Genomic DNA, 23,035 nt, shown 5'->3' with positions numbered 1-23,035 from the left:
TGACTTTTTGTATCCAGGATAAAGGGAATTACTTAAAAGGCTTTTCAGAACTTCCATCAGTGAGGAAAGTCTGTTGTTTGAGTAGTTTTACCAGGAAGATTCATGACATGGGAAGTTTTGTGTCTCATTCATCAATTTGCTTTGCTAGTAACATTCCTTTGAATTCACCTCTCTTACAATGCTCCAGATACTCAGTGTGTGGCTAGTAAGGATATCTTAAACATTCAGATCTGGCAGTGCAAGGAGGCAAAGATGAGAAGGAGACTCCTCTGTGTTCTTCCTAATGGAGCACTGGATAGATGTCACTCTTCCAGGATAGTTGCTACCCTATTACATCAGAGGCTTTTACCCCAAAAAGGAAGGGACTTTGACTTTAGAAAATCTTCCAGCTAGAAGCTGCAAACTAACTCTTAAATATTAACTTAGAGATCAACAGTAGTGGGATTGGTTTCATAAAGAAAAATGGGGTTTTCAGGGCTTCAAACAGATTCTAAGTTTTTTTTAATACAGGGTGTGGGAAATTGCCTGACAACTTTAGAAATAATGGAACTTTAAACTTGTAAGGTAACTTTGTAACAGTTAAGTGTGGCCTGCCAGATAAAATATTCACTTACCCTTAGACTTCTGCTTTTAGCAGGAAAAGGAATGATTACTGTTAAATCAAACATTAACTTATTCTTTTCTATGGTTGTTTGTTTTTTTTTTTAAGTATTAAAAAAAATTCTAGTAGATTCAGAGGAGAAAACCAATAGTCAATGTCTTCAGCAAATCATTGTCAGCTTAGTATTTGTCTTCCTAAACTTTTTTCTGTCAGTGGTCAGCAGCATGTATTAAATGAGCATCATCTTTCAGTGAACATTACTGTGAGCTCTCTCTGCTGCAATGAAAACTGGTACTTGGGGCCTTCTGCCAAGCGTCCCTACATGGAGAATGAAAAGATGAAAACTAAAATCTTCATGATAAGACTGGTTTCCAGGTTTTCAGTATTTCTAGAATTTTTTTTTCACATTCTTTCTAGTGTGCCTGGGGCAATAGGTGCAAATTAGAAGAGGCAAAAAAATCCATTCATAAAGGAGCTTCCATACGTTCAGCAATTTTTTGAACATTCTTTGAACTGAAGAACTAAACAATTTATTGGTCATGATTTGCAAGAGACTTATAGTGCTCTACATTTTGACAAAATCAGGACTTTCTTAATGTTTGTACTTTATCCATAAGGAGAAAGACATTATGCAGGACTGTTAACTGTGAGAACTCAGATCCTTTCCCTAGCAGTGCTGTAGGGTTAGGAAGAGATTCTGGATGCCTATTCACCTATAGGTTATGATGTTTGTTAATTCATTTTATGTGATAACAAAACCTCACAAAATTCCTTTGTCCAAAATAAATTTTACATTGTACCTTATGGCTTTCATTGAGTTCATCGTTAAACTCCCGGATAATTAGATTTCCTCTCTATTAAACATGTGTTACTAATCATGGCTATCTTTGCAGTCAACTATGTAAGCCAAAATCCATTGAAATAAGCAATTTTCATATGACACTTTTGTTGCACTGAAATGCCCATCCAGGAGCTGGGAAGGTAATTGTTGAAGATCACATCCCATGTTCTCCACGGCAAAACATTTTTTTCAGTTGCAAGTTGTTGCAAGTGGACACTTGCAACATTTGTTCAGTTTTGTAGACCGCAGCTAGATTGTCAACTACATTTTTGTTGAACATAGCACCCCTCCAAATACCTTTTGTAAAGAAAAGGGTTGTTAAAGACCATCCTGGTTTCTGAAGTTGAAATTAAGTTTTTGCTGCTGACAAACAAAAGGTCTGCAACTGAAATGTTGATTGGGATAGTATAGTATGTATCTCTTTTTCTATTACCTCACGGTTGGTATCTAAGCCTCTCTGAAATAATTTGTTTCTGCTGCAGGTTAATAGAGCACCCTTTTCTGAGATTCTTATCTTACTTTGACAGTATCACTGTCAGACTCTAGCTTCTCAAATCCTTGGATGTAATGAGATATGAGGATGTAAATAAAACTCACCAGGCATTCACCTGCCCTTGCTGGGTCTGTGCTGGTCTTAGGGCTGGCTTTGTTTGTGCCTGAGTTCAGTGAGCAAACAGCTGGAGTTCAGTTTGGCTCTGCTGTGTTTAAGGTCAGCACTGAAGCAGGAGCAAGGATGCCTTATCTGTCAAGTCCCTGCTCTGAAGAGCTACCCAGCTCTCTCCATACTAAAAGCCATGGTGATAGCCTATATGAAAAGACAATTAATGATCCAGACTTCTAGGTTTACTATAGCCCTGAGTTAAGAGAAAAGTATAGTTGAATAGTCTTTTCCTTTTTTTTTTTTTTTTTTTTTTTTTTTTCCCATTGATGACTGTGATCACTTGTATCTCTTAAGATGCATTTCTCTTTCTGATATGTAACACTGCACTGGATGCATTAAGAACCACAGGATTGCCACTTCATGGTTTTATTCTTTCCTTTTCTTTGCATTCCCTAATGCAGAGAGCAGAGCCTTAGTGCATTGTTGAAAAACTGGAAGAGTCTGGAGCAAACTTGTTGTTGAGGCTTGTTTTCTTGCCAGCTTTTGTAGAATGAACTTCTACTAATTGCCCAGATAAGGAAAACCCACGCAAGATTGATGGATACGTTAATAAAGAAAAACAATGTACAAGAAGAGTATTTCCCATTCATGCATTTTCTATTAACATAAGGCTATCAAGGTTGCAAAAGAGTAGGAGTGGTTGTCAGGAGTGCTGAGGTCTCTTAGAGCCTTTTCTACTGATTTATTGTGAGTCTATGAACTCTCTTAGGCTCAGTCTCTTGCCATGAATATTCATGGTTAGTTTGGACCTTGGACTGGTGATCTGAGTTTTAGAGCTGATGGGCATTTGCTGCAACCTTTCAAGTGAGTAGGATTTAGTTATGTTGATGGGTATCTCTGGAAATGAAGCCACTTCTGTGAGTACTCAAATTCCTGGGTTTGTCTGCCTGAGGAAAACTACACAAGTTTGAGAATGTCGACTTTGAAATATACTTTGGTTTCCAGGCTTGTAAGTAGACAAAATAAATTTCACACCACATGAGGTACCCAGGAACTTAATTAAGGTGAATTAAGTGTTTTAAAATCTTAGCCGAACAGAAACTGCAAAGTGTGTGCAGAATAATAACAACACGTACATGTTCATCAGTGAGAACTAGAGTTTTGGAGTCTAAGTAATGCTTTCAAGATAACATGTGAGTGAATTTATCTCAACTTTTTTGCCATGACATCAGCCTGCCTGTCCACGGTTTAGCCTTCCCTGACCAAGACCCACTACTGTTAATGGAATACAAAGTGATCATAAAGTCCTTGCTGGGGACCCTGTGAACCACAGCATGAAACTGAGTGGTATGTTAGACTGTAAAATAAGGACTGTGAAAAAAAAAAAAAAAAAAAAAAAAAAAAAAAGAGTCAGGTATAATGAAGAACATTTCACAATATAATCTTATCCGAATAGCAAAACATGTAATGATACAAGAAAGGGGGAAGTCTTATCTTGCTCAATGTATTATATGTATTTTTAAATCCTGTCTTCTTCAAAATGTTTCACTGAATTACATTTTTATTAATATTTGGAAAAGTCTTCTGCATATAAGCAGTGATCATTGACATGTTTTTCATATTTTAGAATGCATTGTAAGATTCTAGCAGTTTTGCTTAGTGGATATGAAACATAAATATAACATAATAAAGAAAATCTTTTTTTCAAAACCTAAATTGCAACATTTCACATTAAAACTTAAAAAACAGATTGGCTCCAAGGAAACATACTATTTTAAAACCTGCATGTCTTTAGCCACTGTATTATCTTTACTTGGTTCATTGGAAGAGCTCTCAATGCAGATCAATTAGATATTTTGAGTATAAGTACCCATCTCTTCTTTTCCATGTGAAATTTCCCTGTGCTTTTGGTAGAGACTTTGCTGACTATTAAGTTCTTACTAAACTTTTAGTAAAAGTCTCTGTTCTTGTTTCTTCCCATTTTAAACATATTTAAAAAATTAATATTTTTTAAGCATACCAATATAGCAGCACTGCTCCTTCTCAAGAAACAGTAGCTTCTCAGGCTGCTTAGCTGAAAAAGTAATGTTAAGGATAGTTGCAACTGCCAAAGTCTGGAAACTCAGAGTTATATCTGACATTTCATTCTTCACCTTAACTATTGAGCCTTGGCCATTCATTGGATTTTCACAGTGCTTTGGAGTTAGAAGGGAGTTTTACAGATGAAAGATGAAAATCAAAATAAACTCCTTTATCAAGTAAACCTTGCAAGGGCATTCTGAATTTTACAATGCACAGGGAGTTGATTGTGATATAACATACAACACAGGAGGGTTGGAATAAACAATTTATTCTCTATCGTTAGGGATGGCCATGCATAACTGACTTATGGCTCTGGTTTGCTCTGCCACTTGTTACATGTGCAGTCATCCCTAACTCATATCAAAACCAGTTTATCATACTCCCATGTTGCATAGTTTTTATCAAATGTTCTCTCATTAAAAACTTTGCTGGGGAGACTGAACATTAAAAGACGCTGGCAGTACTTTAGTAAGCTTTCCCCAGAGCTTGGTCTCACTATGGAATCTGTGCTGACAGTGATCATGAGGCGGTTCCTGGTATCCTACACAGCCACAGTCTGCTGGGCAGGTAACAGTCTTCATTTGACAGCACATAGCAGGTGCAGTGCAGGCATCAAGAGCTGCCTTGTCAGAAAGACAGGGACTGCAGGGGCTCTCCCCAAGTCGGGAGAGAATCAAGGGAGAGGACAGCATGGGACAGTGTCACTGCCCCCATGGTTTAACTCCTGCTCCTGCACTGAGGGTTTTGTTTCATCCACTGTCAATTCATGACCTTCTCTGAGCACTAAATCTGTTTAAAAAACAGATAAGGCCACATGGTTCCCTGGCCATCCTTGTCATAGGTGTATCTGTAGCCTATGGTTGTCTTTGGGACAGCCATTTGACAAATTTTATTCTGGAGCATTGTGTGGATTGAGCCCTCAGCTGTGTGTTCCCTTCCTGAAGGATGTTCCTTGTCGTTGGTGCATGTCTACAGCACAATCTAGTTCATTTTGCCCATTCTTCTCAAGACAAGATGCAGTCCTGCTACAAATGTAAACGTTGGGTCACCACATTCTAGGTAGCAACTGGAGTGAAGGCATGAGCGTGTCTCAGTTGTAAAGCTCCCACTGCTGGAGTGCCCTGCTGAGGCTGGAGCTCCTGGTTGCTGCTTTGGCCCTGCCATGAGCATCTCTGGTGGCAGGCTTTGGTTCGTGGTGTTCTGTGCCTTTCTTGGCTGGGGAGTTTGCTGCAGACACAGATACACACACACAGAGTGCTACATGGGTGTTGTCATGCCTGGAAAAACAGTGTTTGACAAGGGTGCTTTCCATCAAATTTGTGGTCCCGCTGCACAGTCATTCATATGGATGGATGTTTTCCAGGTGACGTCACCTTCCTCCCTAACAGGAACGTTTTGAGCCTAGACCTTTATTTCAGTGTTATCTCACCCAAGCTAAGTATAACTGGTGAAAGTTCAATTATATGCAAAGTGACTATTAAAGCATCGGGGCTCATCTGGGGGTCTGGGCCTCCCCTCCAGTTTTCACTTACAATTGTGCTAAATCCCTTAATGCTGCAGAGAAATCGTATGTTCATCAGGTGGGGCATTGGAGGCCAGGGTGCAGATAACCACTTTTACTGCAGATGAGACATTGCAGTCCTGTTCTTAAGAACTGCCAGGCAGATTGGGAATCACGGTCACGGTTAATAGCAGCGAATTGCCAGCTCTTGATGGGTGGGTAGTCACTCCTTTCAGTGGTTGCCCCCTGGGGGAGAAGGTAGAAAAACAGAGGGAGGGAATTAGAGTGACTTTGCACAGTTGAGCAGGTTCATGCCGCTGGATCAGTGGCAAGCATTGGCAGGGCTCCACTCTGGGGAGGCTCACAACAACATCACAGTCTCATTTTTACCAATTGGTGTTGCTATAGCCAGTGGTGCACAGGGGGAGAGCAAAGACGAGGGGGAGAGCCGGGGGGGAGAATGAAAGCAAGAGTCTGGACTAAATTAAACAAACAAAAGTGCTTGTAAGTAGCATTTAACCCATAACCATTAGCCCAATGCTGCTAATTGTACTAAACTATATATCTGAAGTTCAGTGTGTGATTAAAGAGTTGGCTCACAAACTCTCTGCATAACCTTAATTTTTTCAAGGTTCTTTGAGTGTAGAATGGCTTATAATAATGATTTTGACTAATACGATTTTTGACATGCAACTTTAATGCTTAACCTTAGTACAACTCCAGAGCATTTCATGTGTATTCAGCTGTAAAGAGTGATGATTTAAAGGGATAATATAAGAAAAAGGTCGTTCTAGAATGAACCTCTAACAAATTGCATAAAGGAAGCTTATTATTCCATGAGTAGAGAGATACGCAGCTTTTCTGATCATTTTTCTGCTTGGTTCAAGAAATTGTTGAGACATGATTGGGAAAAGAAACACAAAAAGATGAAATAGGAAACTGCAAGCAGTGAACATTCTTTTGATGGTTATGATTTTGTTGCCACTAAAAATACTCCTCAGTAATGTGGTTGTTCATCTTTTCTCTTGTTTTGGGTGAAGAATTCGTTCCAATAAGAAAATGCTGTTACTGGTTGGAGGATTGCCTCCCGGACCTGACCGGCTACCCAGCAATTTGGTTCAGTATTATGATGATGAAAAGAAGACGTGGAAAATACTGACAAGTAAGTGGTTTATTTTTGTACAGTTGTCTTGATGAATTTAAAAACACGGTTAATCAAATTAGACACTTTATTGATTTGTTTCTCTTCAGAGATTTGTTTATGTATCACAAGGGGCTTCACAATGGAGCAATAAATTGAGATTGCAGAAGATGCTAATTTTATAATAGGATAGGCCTAAATTAACATTGGCTTAAAATCATTCCAGTAAGTTTTTTCTTAAGTAAACTTGTAAGTCTTTCAAGCTGCAACATGAACCCATGCATATTTATGTATATATGAATAAAATCTGGTTTAGGAAAAAAAAAAGGCAGTTTTTTCAAGACATTTTTCTCAAGAGTCAGATCCCTGGTAAGCCATAGTATTAGAGCACATCTTTGATTCTCTTTTGCATTTTCATTTCCTTCTTCCAGCTTTATCTGTTGTCCACAATCATTAAAGAAAGGTTTCCTCTGTACTACCCTGCGTCCATTGCTGACAGAAGCATTGGTGGAATATATCAGCTACAATAAACAGTGCATGGAGGCTGCTATCACAAAATTCTTTCCCACCTTCTTTTAATAGTGGATTGGTTTTAGAGTAAGTATTTTGCCTCGAGCATCGAGATTTGGAACTTATTGTTATGTTGGTTGTGATTCCCAGTCTGACTTGGTCATGGAATCAAATCATAGCTTCTTGAGTGCAGCAGGCTGTGTGTGCATTAGTCCCCTTGTGGCTAAACTGGCTGCATTGGTCAATAAAACTAAATTTTAACTGTCAAAATTGCCCAAAGCAGTATAGATAAAATAATAAATGAGCAATTTTGATCCATAAATCAAAGCCATACTTCTAAAACTGGACAACTGGTAAAACCTGGATTTCCTATTAGACCTACTTTTTTTTTTTTTTTTTCCCCCGGTAAAATACATTTTACAGAATTCTGTTCTTCTCCCTTATCCAAAGCCCTATAATGGCATACATCCACATTAATATTACATGTACATGTTAGGATGAAAATTTTTTTTTTAAGTTGCTATGATGCGGGACTTGAAACAATGCCCTTGCAGAGTGATTTTTTTTCCCATGGAAAATTTAGGAGCCTTTCACAAAGTGGTGCCACATAAAGACTGTTTAGGTAGATGACCGGGACTAATAGTTGAAGGTGTTGTATAAGAATGACAATTACAAAAGGTTATATGAAGTGTACATTATAAAAGTTTACAGCATCTGTGCTAGGGAATATATTATGCTTCACATTTTTCAGATAAATGAGTTACATTACCCACCTCTGTACACTACTTCTAAGAAAATTCTGAAGATGGTAAGTCAGTGAAAAATCAATGATACTGCCTAAGGCAGAATTGTCCAGGTGTTTTTTTTTCTTTTGCGGCGTTTAATCCAGTGGCTCAACAGGAGAGGCAGGAGGAATGGACATCTTGTTTCAGCACCTGAACTCTTAACTGAATTAAAGTAAAAAGCTTTTTTCTGAATCTTAACTAGCTGTAGATTGTCAGATTTTGTAAGAATGGGATTTATTCAGCTCTTGGTTATTTATGTTGTGTTGTGGTCTCCAAGACTGTGGGAAACTACCAGAGGCAGGACACTTTAATGTTCTGGTTAAATGTCCATCTCTGGTGTTGGAGTAACTGTTGGTGAACTGTCTGTGGTGGTGTTGAGAGGTATTTCAGAATAATTTTATGTGGAGAACTTACTCTTTTCTGTGTTACCTTCAGAAATAGGGAAGAAAATTTCTCTTTCCATTATGGTAGTGCATGTAACATTCTGTGCTGTGGCTACAAGCAAGGCCAGCTCGGGTTCAAGTGCTTGCTGCTCAGCACTGGAAGTCCTGAAGGTCCCAGGATCTGTCTGGCTGAGATAACAGCTGTCAAATACACAGCCCTCTCTTAACATGAGTAATCCTGCAAGTCCTGCCAGAAAAAGATGCCCTCTTGGCCTGAGCTAAAGTTTGAAGAGCATAGAGGAGGATGCCTGTCTTTTCACACTGAAAAAGACAAAGTGTTAACAAGCATTATTTCTTAGAAAATATTTTACTACTTACAAAATGGTAGCAATAACTATTTAAAAAAAAAAAAAAAAACAAACAGTTGAAATAAGAGTTTCAAGTATCCCTTTTTTTTCTTAACTTAAGAGAGAATGGGACATAAGTCCAAGTAGATCTTCTGTCCTTTCTGTGAAACATTGAAGAACTGCAGCATAGGAATGCAGGGACTTGAAGAACTGTGACTGAAGAGTCTTAGGGAAGACAACAAGCTGTACAAGCTTAAAACATAGTGGTAGTTCAGTGCAGCCATGGTGTAGAATCAATATACTATGACATTTAGGGGGGTTGTGAATTTAGAGGGCATAGTTCTATATTTATTATATACTTTTTTTTGCAGTTGAGGAAGGAGTTTTCTTTCTTTACTCTTTTACCTCTGTCTTAATCCATTGTTGTCTTATCAGAGATATACAATCAGTAGCAAAGGTAGAAGATTTTATTCTGTTTGGTTTGGGGTTTTTTTTCACTTATTTAGATAGTGCTTTCAGTCCCAAAGTTGCAGTTCATTCTCAACTTGTCAGTGCAAATGAGGGGTTTGCTCCTTAGTGAATAGGGACAGAGCAAAAGCTATGTCCTGCTCATGAGGTTCTGTGATGGGAAGAATTTCAGTTCCTGTAGTCTGGTATTTCAAGATGTTCTATTTTATTATCGCCTTAGGTGTATTTGATTTCCTCCTGTTACAGAGTTTTTCTTTAACATTTTGGCTGCCAGTAGGCTCCCCCACAGACCAACAAAATGCCACATTTTGCACTTAAAGGCTTACTGATCCAGTGTAATTGTGCACAGAAATTCCCCCTCCCTTCCTGCAAACCCATTTACATTCCTCATTTTCTGCTCTCTGTGCCAGTGGCATTTGGGGATAGGGATGGTGGGAAAGGAACAAACGCTCGATCCTGAGTGCAGTGGCAAGGCCATTGAGGAGGAGGTGGATGAGAGGAGGCTGAATCTCCTCTTGTCACTCTCCACTGAGAGGAGCCTCAGCAGTTACTCTCAGGGCTTGAAGACCCATTTGAGAGGGAGCTGCTTGCCTGTTTCCTTTTTCCTTCTCAGCACAGACAGTGGCTCACTTCTCAGCACTCAGTTGCTTCAGGCTCTGTGTCCTGCCTTGTGTGATGCATAAGGAACAGGAGAAGATCAACCATCAGGAACTACTGACTCCATGGCACTGCAGTTGGAGCTGCAAGGACGGCTGCAGGTGGAGCAGCACGAGCTGTCGAGTATGACAGCTCAGCAGAGGAGCAATCTCATTTTGTTCCCTAGACAAGACTAGATCTATTGGCAGGGGATCCTGCCCACCTCTCTCTGCCTGGATAGCCAAAGCACCAAATGCATCAGTACTAATGGGAGTAATTCGAAAGGTATCAGGAAAACAACTTGCCTTGTTCATAGACCCAGGAGAGGAGGGGAAGCATGCACCCATTTCCAATTTTTTAATGTCATCATCTATAGGCAAGAATGCTATGGCTCAGGGGATTGGTAGATTTTTCACAGTCTAGTATTACTGTGTATTTTTCCTGTCTGGTATTTCTCAGAGAGTTATTGTTTCTGTGTTGACAACGTAGAGGCAGAATAAAGAGGAAAAAAAAGGAGTAAGTAAATGGTGTTCTATGAATATTTTTTTACCACCTAATTTTGCTTGATATGTGCACAATCCTAATCTGAGATTATAAATACTATTATCATACATTATGTATGTATACATTACAGATACTATTATCATATATTAATACATCGTAATGTGCACATTGGTGTTTAATTTGAAACACTTACTGCACAGTTGTGCCTGAGCAAAGTTGAGGCTTTTATAGACTTTTTGGCAAAGTACAGCAAATATCTTCACTGCATGCTTTCTTTTCAGGCTTGCCTACATGTGCACAAACACCAATTCACTTTTTAGCTGAGTACTAGATAGGTCACATAGCAGCAACAGGCTACCATTGCCCAGTGACAGAAATGGGACACCTGATGGGTGTGTGACAGTCCTCAGTAACAGCAAAAGTTCTCCTCTACTAATGGGTTTTCATTATTCCATGATATTTTGTAGTCTTCATAACTACTTACCGGATGTGGGGCAGGGGGTGGGTCTCTGTGTCACCACTTCATGCCTCACTGCTCAGAACCAGCCACTGCTGCTTAGGTTTTCATTATGGTCCTGCCTGGAGTCCATATTTAATTCTAGAACTCCTTTGGTTGTTTGTTTTAACTACAATGTTTAAGATTAATTAAACCTTAAGGAAGTGAAACAATGTTTTGTTTGTTAGAATTATTCTATAATAATTGCAAAATCCAGAGCCTATAAAGATTTTTTGTGTTCAGAATTGCATAGCTTTCCCAAAAACCCTACTGCTAAGGCAATGATGTATTACTTTCACTTTCATTATATGTTTTTAATCAGAGCATGACTTCACACTAGACAAAGCGATGCTTTATGCATGGTCTCCCTTGTTTTTGCTAAAATCTTTTGACATGATTAATTTTACTTTAATGCTTTTGTCTTGTTGTAATGGTAAGGATGATGAGTATAAACCAGGGCAAAAAAATACATGCTTTTCTGTCACAATGCTTCTAAGCATTTAAAAATATATTAAATGAAAGAAAAAAGTATCACAAGAGAATGATCTAACTGGAATTAAATTTCTTGCTATGTGAACAGCGAATGCAAGAAATAAATAAAAATGATGCAGTCATTGTTTTAGGTGAGGTTTTTTTGTGTTTTTTTTCTATAGCAATTTATCCATCTGTCTGATTAGAAGCGATGACTAGAAGAGAAATTGTGTCTTACAGGTTTCTAGTATACAGCAATTCCTTGCTTCAATCTAAAATTCCTTTTTCTCCGAAGCACAAAAGGTAAAATGTTGGAAGCATTACTGAAGTCTTAATGGCATATTCCATCCATGTGAAGCTGCAGCTGCAGCAGATACTGTTTCATATCAGTACTTTGTTTTTCAATAAGATGTTAATTGTAACATTGCTTAACCTCCCTACTTCACCACGTCATATGGGTGAACCACAGAGAGAATTCAGTGAATGTCACAATAATGGCAAATATGTGTATGGGCCATGATGCATTTATGCTTATGGGTTGCACTAGGTTTGGATTATAATCCAGTGTAAAGGCCAACATCATTGTCCAATGAGAACTGTCTTTTTTTTTTAATTGTAAAGACAGGGAAATTGTCCAGAAATTTGCCTGACTGGAGAGTTTAGTCAGGATGACCAGCATCTCTTTTCAGGTTTTTTCTTCTCCTAGTTATCCCTTAGTCTTTTTTTCTGTTTGTCATGTCCTTCCTGCCCTTTGCTAGATATATTTAAGTCAGCTGTGTTTGGTCCATCTGTAAAGACAAACAATGAAGCAGGCACTTTGATTTCCTTCCCAATCCCTCTCCTTCCTGCCAGCAGCAATCACACAGAGTTGTCATCTTCATCTGATTCCCTGACCATAATGAGCAGCCAGAAGCCTTTCCATCCTTGATGCTCTGATAAAGGCAGTCCACCTTTTCCTTCCATCCCCAGGTTGGCTGTGCTTTCGTTTTTACATTAAGCAATCAGCCCCCTGCAGGTAGTTGGGTCTGAATGCAACATATGTTATTTCTGTCATTTTGACTTTTTAAATTTCCCTTGAATATGTTCTGTGATAGTGCAGCAGTCCTCTTGTTATTTGCAGTAACAACATTTTTGCATGTCAGCCGCCGTTTAGGCATACTGATGGTTCTCAAAACCCTTTGAACATCATTATTTATATACTTTATCTGAAGGGAAGTCAAGTAAAAAGAAAGTAGAATGGTTTACTTCAAAGTCATCAGCAGAGAACCTGGGACACTCTAGTTCCCAGTCTGCATTTTTTTTCTGCTGGAATAGGTTATATTTCTTTTTTCCATGTTTTCTTTGGCAGTTCTATGGTGCTCAGTTGTATCAGCCTTTCCTATACTGAATGATACTTCATCTTTTCTGAGCAAATTTAATAACAAAACTCATGTTCCTCTTTATCTGAAATGTCTTTGGAGTCTCTGAGAAGTTCTCAATCCTTCATGTTTTGGAGTGTGTTATCCAGTTTTCTATTTTCCAGGTTGGCTACTTATAAGACAAACAGTATGATTATAGCTCACATCAGAGGTTCTTGGGAGAAATTTTCAAAGGCTTAAGTGTCAGCTTGAGTACTACTAGATGCCTAGCACACATTGTGTCTTTGGAAATGTGGTGTCTTTCAAGTAAATACATTCATCCACTGTAAAGCTTCTACTTTTTTGAAGAATGATAGTGTATTAGAAGTGAAGGTTTCCTCCTTCAATTTACCCCCAAAAAATTGGTAACTGAAAAAAAGAAGTGATGTTTGCAAAAAATGTATGAAATCAGATGGACAGGTTGTCTTGATAAATGCTTGTTCTAATTTCGTCCTCCCCTTCCTTTTTTCTTTTTTTTTTTTTTTTTTTTATTTTTTTTTTATTTGTACTTGTGAGAATAGTGCACACTTATGTTAGTCAAAAAATGTATCTTGATGAGCACTTCTTGGCAGCCCTGATAAATTTCATCTCTCTTACTCAATTTATCCAGCAGTTGGGGATGCTGCAGCTTCTGCTTCAGTGCTGTGTCAAGGATGGTTTCAGCACTGCATTGAAAAGCTTGAGCAAGCATTAGCATATTGCTAAGCCAGTAGTCTTTATATTACCCACTAGACAGGTTTAATAAATGTGGTGGATGTATGTAGAAATTGTACATGTACACGTGTGCACATGCTTCTATGTGTCTTCCTTAAAAAAACACATGGATTGCACTGAAAGGTAATTTTAAACATAAATTCCATCTATATTTTTCTTCCTTATATTTAGGCCCTTTTAAAAGGTTCAGAAGCAGGAAAATACGGTCACAAAGGAAGAAAGATTCACACACAGAAAACTTGGCTGATTGGTATGACTATCCAGCTTTAAGCCTGGATTTAGGAGATTAATTCAAGGTGGGCATACACACTGCCAATAAGCCACACATTTTACACCTAGAGGGAAGTAAGAATATAGAAGTGAGAAACAGGAATACAGTGAAGAGTACTTTTTTGCATGTGACATAGCAGAGGTTAACCACAACTCCCATTCTGAGGGTGATGCGTGGGAGTTCAACTGTGCAAGTGCCATTAATGGCGCACGCCTGCATATCCAAGAGCAAGACAGAAGTCTGAGAATGAGTCAAACATAGCAGATGAAAACGTAGCTGGTTCTCACAATGATTGCTTTATTTATGTGTTAAAGATTATTTTCTTCTGCACTGCCATTTGAGATAACTTTCAAGAAATGTCAGCCCTCTTTGTATACATTTTTGTTTTTGATTACAATGTCGTCAGCTTCTCCGTTTACACAAGTGTTACTTGATTGTTTCTTTCATTCCCTGTGCCTTACTTGTAAATATGATGTGTTGTAAATTCTGGATAGCTTTCTATTCCTGTGTTCCCTGTCCCTACACATCTTGCTGTGATGTATCTTTGAAACAACTCTTTTCACTGCATTCAGTCTGTTTGTGCTAAAGCTCTCAACAGTCTTTCAGCTTCTCTTGGCTGCTCTCAGTCTTTTGTTATGAACTTGTGAACTCCCACCTCTGTGGAAACCAGGCTGTTAATTTCCTCTTGCATATACAAAGATGCCTGAATCTACCTACTGATCTTCATCCTCAAAAATGCCATTGGCAAACAGTTACTTGCAGGGAGAGTCCAGAATGTCCTGTTCCCTGCCTGTGCTCAGCCAGGACCCTTTGTGGTTGAAAACCTGAGTGGGATGAGAGACCAGGGCGCAACCCCCTTCTAAAACACTGAGGAGTGCCTCTTCTTCAGGCAGAGCACTGAGGCAGTGGAGAGCTGAGTAAGAAGGCAGCAGATGTAAGGCCGAGTTACCCCACAATCAGTGCCATTTTCACAGCAGATGATGATGTCAGGCTGCTGTGGGGACACCTTACAAAGAAAGGTGCTGGCTCCTGGAGATGCCACTCCTTGCTACATCCTTGCAAGGGCATCAGAACCTTTGGCTCAAAGCCTTCCTCCTGGATCACAGAGCTTACCTTTTTCCGAGTCATCTTTCAACTTGAGTTACATATCTTTACAGATGGCTTGAGGATGACAGTTCCATTTTGCAGCAATTTCTGCTGCTTAGTTCCAAAGCAAAATAAAAAAAAAATATTTCAAGTGTTTTTGCAAAACCATAGTCACATCAGAACATCCCTTCTCTTCTCAACATCTCTTGTGGAAGAGGGTTGCAGTTAGAACACAATTTTTTAGCTTGTGAGTTCTTCATGTATGTCCCAAGGGGTACTTCACAGCTCCACTAAAGAAAGTTTTGTCAAGCTTTGCAAGGCTAACTGCAAACCAGAAACTGCCTAGCTACAAATGACAAGTTGCTATGACTTCACCAGGTAATCAGCAGAATGTAGATACGTGTGCTTAATGCCGTCCTTGAGGCTTTGCAACATTTTGAGTCCATCTCAGCCTGTGGACATTATCTGTCTGCTGTGTACACACATCTGGTCCAGTAGGAACTGGGAGCTGTGTTGTCCTCTCTCCTGCCCAAAGCAAATGTCCCTCCTGGCTAGATACAGATTTCAGTAAAGTCACAGAATTTCTACATTGCCAAAATGTTCTCACCAGACCTGTTTGTGTAGGTCCCTCAATACTATTTAGCCACTGTCTCTAAAAAACCAACTGTCTGGAATAACTTTAACACAGAATTATATGTCACTGTGCAAATTCAGTGCTCCTTGCAAACATTGCCTTCTGGTTTTTAGGTGATTCCAGGTAAAATTTGTGTATTTATTCTTACATACTTGCTCTGGGATTTATATAGCAATAATGGGACCTAGGCACATATGGAGATGAAAATGAACTCAGGTGTGTTTCCAGTTTCTTACTTTGGGAAACATTTCCTTTTCCAGTGGCTAATGTGGCATTTATGTAAAATGGGTTGCAAACAGGATGGCAGAACACTGCTAGCTGGGTAAAATGTAATAATAAAAAATTCTCATTGAAATCCTCCGATTTCTTTGAGAAATTGGTACATTTCATGAATTTTCTCCTCTCAAATGCTCTTAAAAAGCAGTTTCCTTCTCAGAAATTTTTTGTACACAATTATTTGCAATACAGATTTCTGAAGCCTGCCTTAGCTTTCTCCATTTTTCTAACTGCTTTAGTGGTAAGAAGTGAACATTTTGCATCCTCGACTTCATTTGCTGTTGTATGTTCTTACTGTGTTGTAGAGGCTCATTGTTTATAGGAAGTCATTCTCTTTTCAATTTTCCTCTATTTTCTCACAGTTTAAGTTCCTTCCTCCCTTCCCCATCCTTTTCCCCTTCCCTACTGCCCCCCTTACTCCCCTGCCTTCCCTCTCTTTAAGACAGAAATAAAATTTATTACATATTTGAGAAGGGTTTTTTCTAAGCTTTCTGTCTCATACCAGGTGTTGTATAAGCTACTGCTTTGATTTAGCTGAATGCTGGAATATTTGCAGGAAAAAAGTAATATGTCTTTACAGGGATGGGTTTTGGTATGTTGTTTTGTCATATTTATATATTGTGATTCTACTCCCAAATGGGGATTGTGCTACTATACAGGGTATGCAACTGCAGAATGACTGTTCACACCGAGGAAAAAAGTGTTAACAAATTGAATAGTAATGAATTAACCTGCAGAAAAAGCATTTTGCCCTAGTACACAGAAACCCTGCATAACTAGAGCATATAATTTTAAATGAAGCAGGCTCTAGGAATGCCTCAATGGATGTGATGTCGACAGTAGCTCATAATTCATGGATATGAATTATGGCTGAATATCAGGAAAAAACTTCCTGACATTGAGATCTATTAGGTTGTGGAATAATCTCCCATGGGAAATGGTGGAAGTCCCATTGCTTACAATCAGACTGAGCACTGGGAAAGGGACAAATCCTGGCCTGGCCTCAATCTTTTAGGGCAAATTAATTAATTGCTTTAACATATGCTTTCCCATCAGTCTAGACAAGTGGTCTCTTTTCATATTTGCCAGGCAGGAGCAACAAAGACAGCTGTAGTATGAGCTGCGCTTCCTTGCCCCACAGCTGTGCTGCCTCTGCTTGTGAATTGATTACCCCCAGGCTGAAAGAAAAGGGTGCCTTTGAGCCCCTCTAGAGCTGTTCTGGAGAATTACTCTGAATGGCTTTTGCAGGGCTGAGTGTGAAATAAACTGTGTTTTTGGCATGGAATAGTGGCTGGTTTCCTGCTGCAGTGCCCTGGACTAACCTGTATGTGAGGGCTTAGGTGGGTGAGCAAACACAGCACCCACTCCAGCTGTTTGGCATGGGAGATCCCACTCAGGATCCTTAAGACCACAAACAGGAGCAGGAATCTTTTCCACAGTGCAAACATCTGTTTTCCATGGAGTGGGTAAGCCTACCTGAGCATTCCTTGGGCTCAGCAAACGCTCAGAGCGGCCAGTGGCTGATGTGAGCCTGTCGTTTGCAGCAACAAATTATCTGTGACTGAATCATTTTAAATATTCCCATTTTATTACAAGTAGATAATGTATTTAATGCACACGATTTAGCTTTAATTTGGAGGGGGGGAAAGTCTTCAACTCTCGAGATGACTGTGGCTAAAACTGTTAAATCAAGCTTATTTCCTTGTGAGCAGAAACTGCAAGTAAATTCAAGTGATGGTTCTGCAGTGATGACATTAATGCATATGAGTAGGCCAATGCTTTGAGTCTTGATTATTTTAAATATATATATGTGTGTGTATATATAGGTATGGATTGAGAAAAGTTTTGACTCCAAAACTTACTAGAATATGGTAAATGTTCCTCCTAGGCTAAGCAGCATAGGAAAATTTGAGAGAGAAATGTGCTTGCATCACTTTGAGGTGGGGAGGCTTGGTAAATTATGTTGTTAGAAATCATTAAAATATATTTAAATAGAATTACCATGATGAGAGATGTAAGAGCCATGTTTCTTCTCTTCTCCTCCCTCCCCCCCTCCCCCCCACCCAGTTTTACATGCAGAATAACAAAGTGTGTGGCTCCAGTCTGCACTCAACAGCAGCTGCTTGCTTGCTGGTCAAGAATTGCAGCTGCTGTGTGTGCATGGCCTTAACCAACACAACATATACACCATATGTAAACGATACTTTTCTGATTGAAGTGATGTGAAAGGAATGTCAAAGAGCTGCAGGATCAGAAAGAAAAAAACAAAAGATTTGTTTTCTTTCTTGATTATAGACTAACAAAAAATAAGTCCAATTAAAAATAAGTCTTCTGTCCTCATACATATGAAAGGCTTTATGCAGGCATAACTAAGGCAGAATTTGACTCTCAAATTAACTCATTTGCTGGATGTGAAACAGAAAGAAAATCCTTATGTCCAGTTTATAAGTGTATATAATGAAAAACTGCAACAGCAGAAAAATGTATTCATATTATATCTCTAATACAGCAAAGTATTAATCATACTGATGTTCAGCAGCCTGTTTAAATACATGCTTAAGTACTTTACTAAGTACTGCCTGTAAACAACTCTATATGATGGTGTATTAACATAGGACAGAGTTTATCTATATACTCTCTCCAGAGGACTGCAATTATTTTAAGTACCATGGCAGCCAGTAGCACAGAGCTGTGGTGTCCAAATCCCAGCTTCTAGCTAGTCCCCGTGCAGCCCTTGTCTCCCAGCTGCATTACCACTAATGTCTGCACAAGCTCGTTTAAACTTTGTTTTATTCAGCAGAATCACAACGGCTGGAATCAGCTGGGCATTTACCGGCTCCCATTAACTTCAGCTCCAGCAAAGAGAGACATGTTCAGGGCAGAGATATCCCATGTAAGGGTTTATCCAATACTCAAGCCTCCAGCTTAAGTCCTGTTAATGCATAGGATGTTTTAGGGGCTTTCTGCACCAGGACATATTTCACCTGGCAAGATTGGAGCCACTGTCCTTCTGTCAGCTCCCATGCTGTCTCTAGCACTGCTCCAAGAAATGATCACTTCAGCACTCAGAAATTTGATTTTTCTTAACTGCAAAGATTTACAACATCAATAAAGCCCTGACATAGCATCCGTTTTCCTGAAGCCATGATTTGGCTTCACTCCAGCAGCTTTATTTTAGCAGCCTGGCTTTTCCTCAGAGAGGCAAGGCTGTCACGGAAAGGGGTTCCCCCCAGATAAAGCATTGGTGCCCACCTGAAGTAGTTGCAGTCACTTCAGGGCTTTCAATTGAAACTTTCGGTATGGGAAAATAATTCATTGTCATCAGACAAAATAATGGAGGGAAAAATGTTCTGGCTTTACATGGCACAAAGCAGTGCTGTTCAATGGGAATGAAGCTACACCTTGATACCATGATTTTTTACCTCTTCTTCTGAAGTCCCTAATTGCCTTTTAGCAGTCTGCAAAAAATGTTCTTGAGGGCTCTGTGTTTCCCCTGAGGCTTAGAGGCTTTGCAGAGTGCAGTGGGTTAGGCCTCAGTGGCTGCTGGAGTGGCCCAGGGGTGCAAAGGCAAGGATGGGAATCCTCTTCCTCTTCACAAAAGCAAGGCTGCTAAAGTACCACCAAAGAGGGAAATGAATGATTGCACAGCAGTTTGGGGTGTTGGGAGCCCTACAGAGGGTGCAGCTGGGGTTGAGGAGTGGCTGGTTTTGGTTGGTTGGGTTGGACAATGAGGGCAGACACCAGAGACGCTCACGAGTCCACAGCTGGAATCCTTCTTGGGTGGCCTCCAGAGGCTGGTGCAAAAATGTCAGGCAGGTATAGCAGGGAAAAAAAAAAAACAAAAAAACAACAACACACAGGCAAAGGAGAGTCTGGGCTATTAGAAGTAAGCAAAGAGAATGGTGTGGACCAAATTCATATCACTCTGTGAAATCTATGGATGAAATGTATTGATAATTTAATGTCTGTTCTACTTATAAATGATTTGTGGTTATCCAGTAGAGCAACTCAAAGACAGATACTAAAATCTGGGAAGAAATACTCAATTTACCCATTTTTGATCATTTATATATGCCTTTTTAATGCATTTTTTCCTGCCACTGATGAATACAGTACCTACTGAGCTCAGGCCCTTGACCAACTGGGACCTTTAAAACAAAGGAGAACTTGAGAGCACACCAGTTGGGGCTAGGTCAGTAACATGAAGTTGGTTCAGTTATCACTACACCACACCATAACAATTTTGGTACTCACAGTTCTACCGTGGGACTCTCCCCTCAGAGCACAACAATAATGCTACCCTTTGTCATGGGCCCAAATAAAGCGTAACTGAGTACCTAATTCTGATTACTTCAGGGAACTTGCTGCAGAGTTACATTAGCTGTGTTGCCAACAACTTTATCTCTGATCTTGCACATTTAGTATATTAAGACAAAGCTGTGTGATTCAACTGATTGTTTTCAAATGGGAGGTTTTGATCTTATGGTTGAAAATTAAAAGTCAATTGAAAGCAAATTGAGGAAAGTAAATTGAAGGGGCATCAAGCATATGTAGTGTCTTGGATATAGTGTCTGGCTTGTAATTTTTGAAAATGCTTTGGGTTATCGGCACTTGTACTGTAGAGTAGAGAACAAATAACTAAGCCTTCAAGGTAATACGATTTGAAGACAAAAATTTACTACATTTGTTTAGTATTCATTTTTATCAAAACTATGTTTATGCACCTTGGTGCTGCAATAGGAATAAATTTATTTGTGAAGATCCAGTGAAATGGATCTCAGCAAGTCCCAAGTGTCCCAAAAAGGTTTCTGCAGTCGTTCAGATGTCCCACATGTAGCAGAACACCAAAAAGTACTTATGTCAGAAAACAAAGTAAATCAGAGAACTTATCATTTGAAAGCTTACATACAGCTGATCGCATGGAGCTGTCTTTGTAGACTTAATGGCTAAAGTTTCACTTTAAGGACTCTACAGAATTTTAACAAAGTTATTCCTGCAATAAATATTCCATACTGCTTCTTGGGATATGTACAGTCAGTGCAAAACTTCAGAGTTTTAGTACTGTATAAACAGGGTACACTGCCATAAAGAGTAGGTTGCTTTTTTGTTTGTTCGTCACCTGTGGAAGTTTATTGAGTCTAGATCTTCTGTAATTCTGTTGTGGCCAACGGATTGCAAGAGATCCAGCTGATCTGCTTTTCCCCAAGGTAGCAGCCAATAGTTGAGCCGCAGTGCCTGCTACTGCTCCTAAGTGGTTACAAATGTAAGGTAAAATGTGCTCATTTAAACAATGTAATCAGTGCTTAAGATAGTTTAAGTTAGTGGCTTCTTCTAATTGTAAAAGGCTGGCAGCAATTACTACAGCCAAGCTGATAAGTGGTGACTTCCTCAAGCATAGTGCTGCACCAAAGCAACGGTGTTGATCATCTGTTTGTGCTCTGTAGTATGAACCAAAACTGTTTGTATCAGTGGTAACCTAATTTGTGTAAAAACACATTTATTTTAGCCAGATGTGGATCAGCAGTCTCCATATTAATATATATGATCAAATGCACTGCACTTGGGATTATACACTATCTATTAATTTATATAAAGACTGCAAACTCCTTAGGCAGGATCAGTCTGCATTAATGTCCAGCAGTGATGTGCTGCACATTTTATCAGCATTTTTGCAATGAATTAGAAAAACAACAGCTCAAATGCACTTTCTTATTTTATTTCCTTTGTGTTTCTTTTTCTGTCACATTTTCACATCTGCTTCTCTTTGTGAAAGTCCAAATTCATTGGCAATGAAAGTTAAATTAAGTTTTCACCTGCAGGGTATGTGACAGGACACACTGTTGGGCAGGCACATATCTGTCTGCTTGTGCTCCTCTCCCAGTTCACAACTAAAGTGCAATCCTCTGAAATCCAAGTGCTGCACTGCCACTTGGGTATATCCCTGCATGTGGCTCTTTCAAGGTGATTTCTGAGACACTTGCAGGGAGATCAGTCTGTGCAGTATTGTCTGTATCTTGCTCCATTGCTGGGGTAAAGAGGAGAACGGGGGGTGTGGTTCCCCCTGCCTGTATTAGGAGCATCCCCAGCAGCTAATCTCAGGTAGTCTTCCTATGCTGAGCAGGAGGACTTCCCCCATTCATATCATACAAGGAAAAGACTGACTTCAAAATCATCCTGTCTTTTTGCTCTCCTTCTCTTGGCCATGGAGAAGGAGTCTGTAGGAGCTTACAAGGCTGGGCCAGGTCATGAGAGGGAACTGTGCAGGGAATCTCAGATGCTGGTATTTTTGTGGGAAGCTGGAAGAAGCTGGATGTTGAGAAGGAGTGTTTGGTTGTATTTTTTATACAAGTTTAATATAAGTATTGTTATTGGGATGGATGGTGCCTTCAAAAGGGTAATTCTTCTTATAAGCTGTTGGGGAAGAGTGAGAAAAGGCATAATTCAGCAGCGATGGAAATGCAGGTAAATACAAGTCCCTCGCTCATTCCTGGATGGACTAGACATGCTTCAGCTTCATCATGCCTTCCCCAAAAGATCATTCTTCAGGAAGATGAGAAGAGAGCTGTAATCTGGCCACCATAATGCAGTTCAGTTGGGGACTAACTGAGTAAAGCACTCTTTCCATTGGAAAAGACCTGACTCCTTTAGAAAATATTTTTTTTTTCCTTGTATTCCGTGGTTATCTTTTTGTGTTGCAGTTTCCTCACATCCTCTTTCCTCTTCCTTACCCCTGTCATGGGGAAGCACACTCTTTGCTAAAAGGGAGCGTGTTGTTTTTACCCAGCTCCCAGATCATTTTTAAGAGAGAGGGAGAGAGATTTGGCGGCGTGTTGGTGGGGACGGGAACTGTGCCTGCTGTATCTCACTGGGGCTGGCGCGTGGAGTAGAAAAGCAGATGTGTGTGGACTGCCAGAGAAATCGCTGACTGATCCTTGCGCAGTCTGGGTTCGGGGAGCTGAGACAAGACGAGGCAAAGCAGGTATGACTGATGCCCGTGCCAAAGCCTGAGCACCTGCCGTGCCCATTGCAGGCAGCGGGGGCTCAGCATCCGCCAGGATTGATGCACAGGGGGTTGTGCACTCCGTCTGAGTTCTTCCCTTTCACGCCGAACACGAGGAACAAGCAGAAGTTGACTGCTTGGGAGGAAGCTGGCTATGCCCCCTTTTTTTTTTTTTTTTTTTTTTTTTTGTGCTGCGTTTCACCTCTTTTGTTTTTTTGGTTGGCTGCAAAACCCGAAGCCGAAAGATGATTGAAACGCGTCTCCCCGGGGAGGGGGGAGCCGAGCACAGC

At 39.8% G+C, this 23,035-nt stretch overlaps 1 protein-coding gene across 1 annotated transcript in view; it reads left to right on the top strand.

Moving 5' to 3' along the window:
- Positions 1 to 23,035, top strand: part of KLHL14 (kelch like family member 14) — a 60,542-nt gene that overhangs the window by 9,823 nt on the left and 27,684 nt on the right. The window contains exon 3 of the mRNA XM_083854424.1: positions 6,667 to 6,788. Coding sequence (XP_083710550.1) covers positions 6,667 to 6,788 — 122 coding nt within the window. The remainder of the gene's footprint in view (positions 1 to 6,666; positions 6,789 to 23,035) is intronic.

This window comes from Zosterops lateralis (genome assembly GCF_965231275.1).
Source record: "Zosterops lateralis genome assembly, chromosome: 1".
In the NCBI taxonomy this organism is placed as follows: Eukaryota; Metazoa; Chordata; class Aves; order Passeriformes; family Zosteropidae; genus Zosterops; species Zosterops lateralis.
The sequence above is the reverse complement of the archived record's forward strand: the minus strand, read 5'-3'. Positions and strand labels throughout refer to the sequence as shown.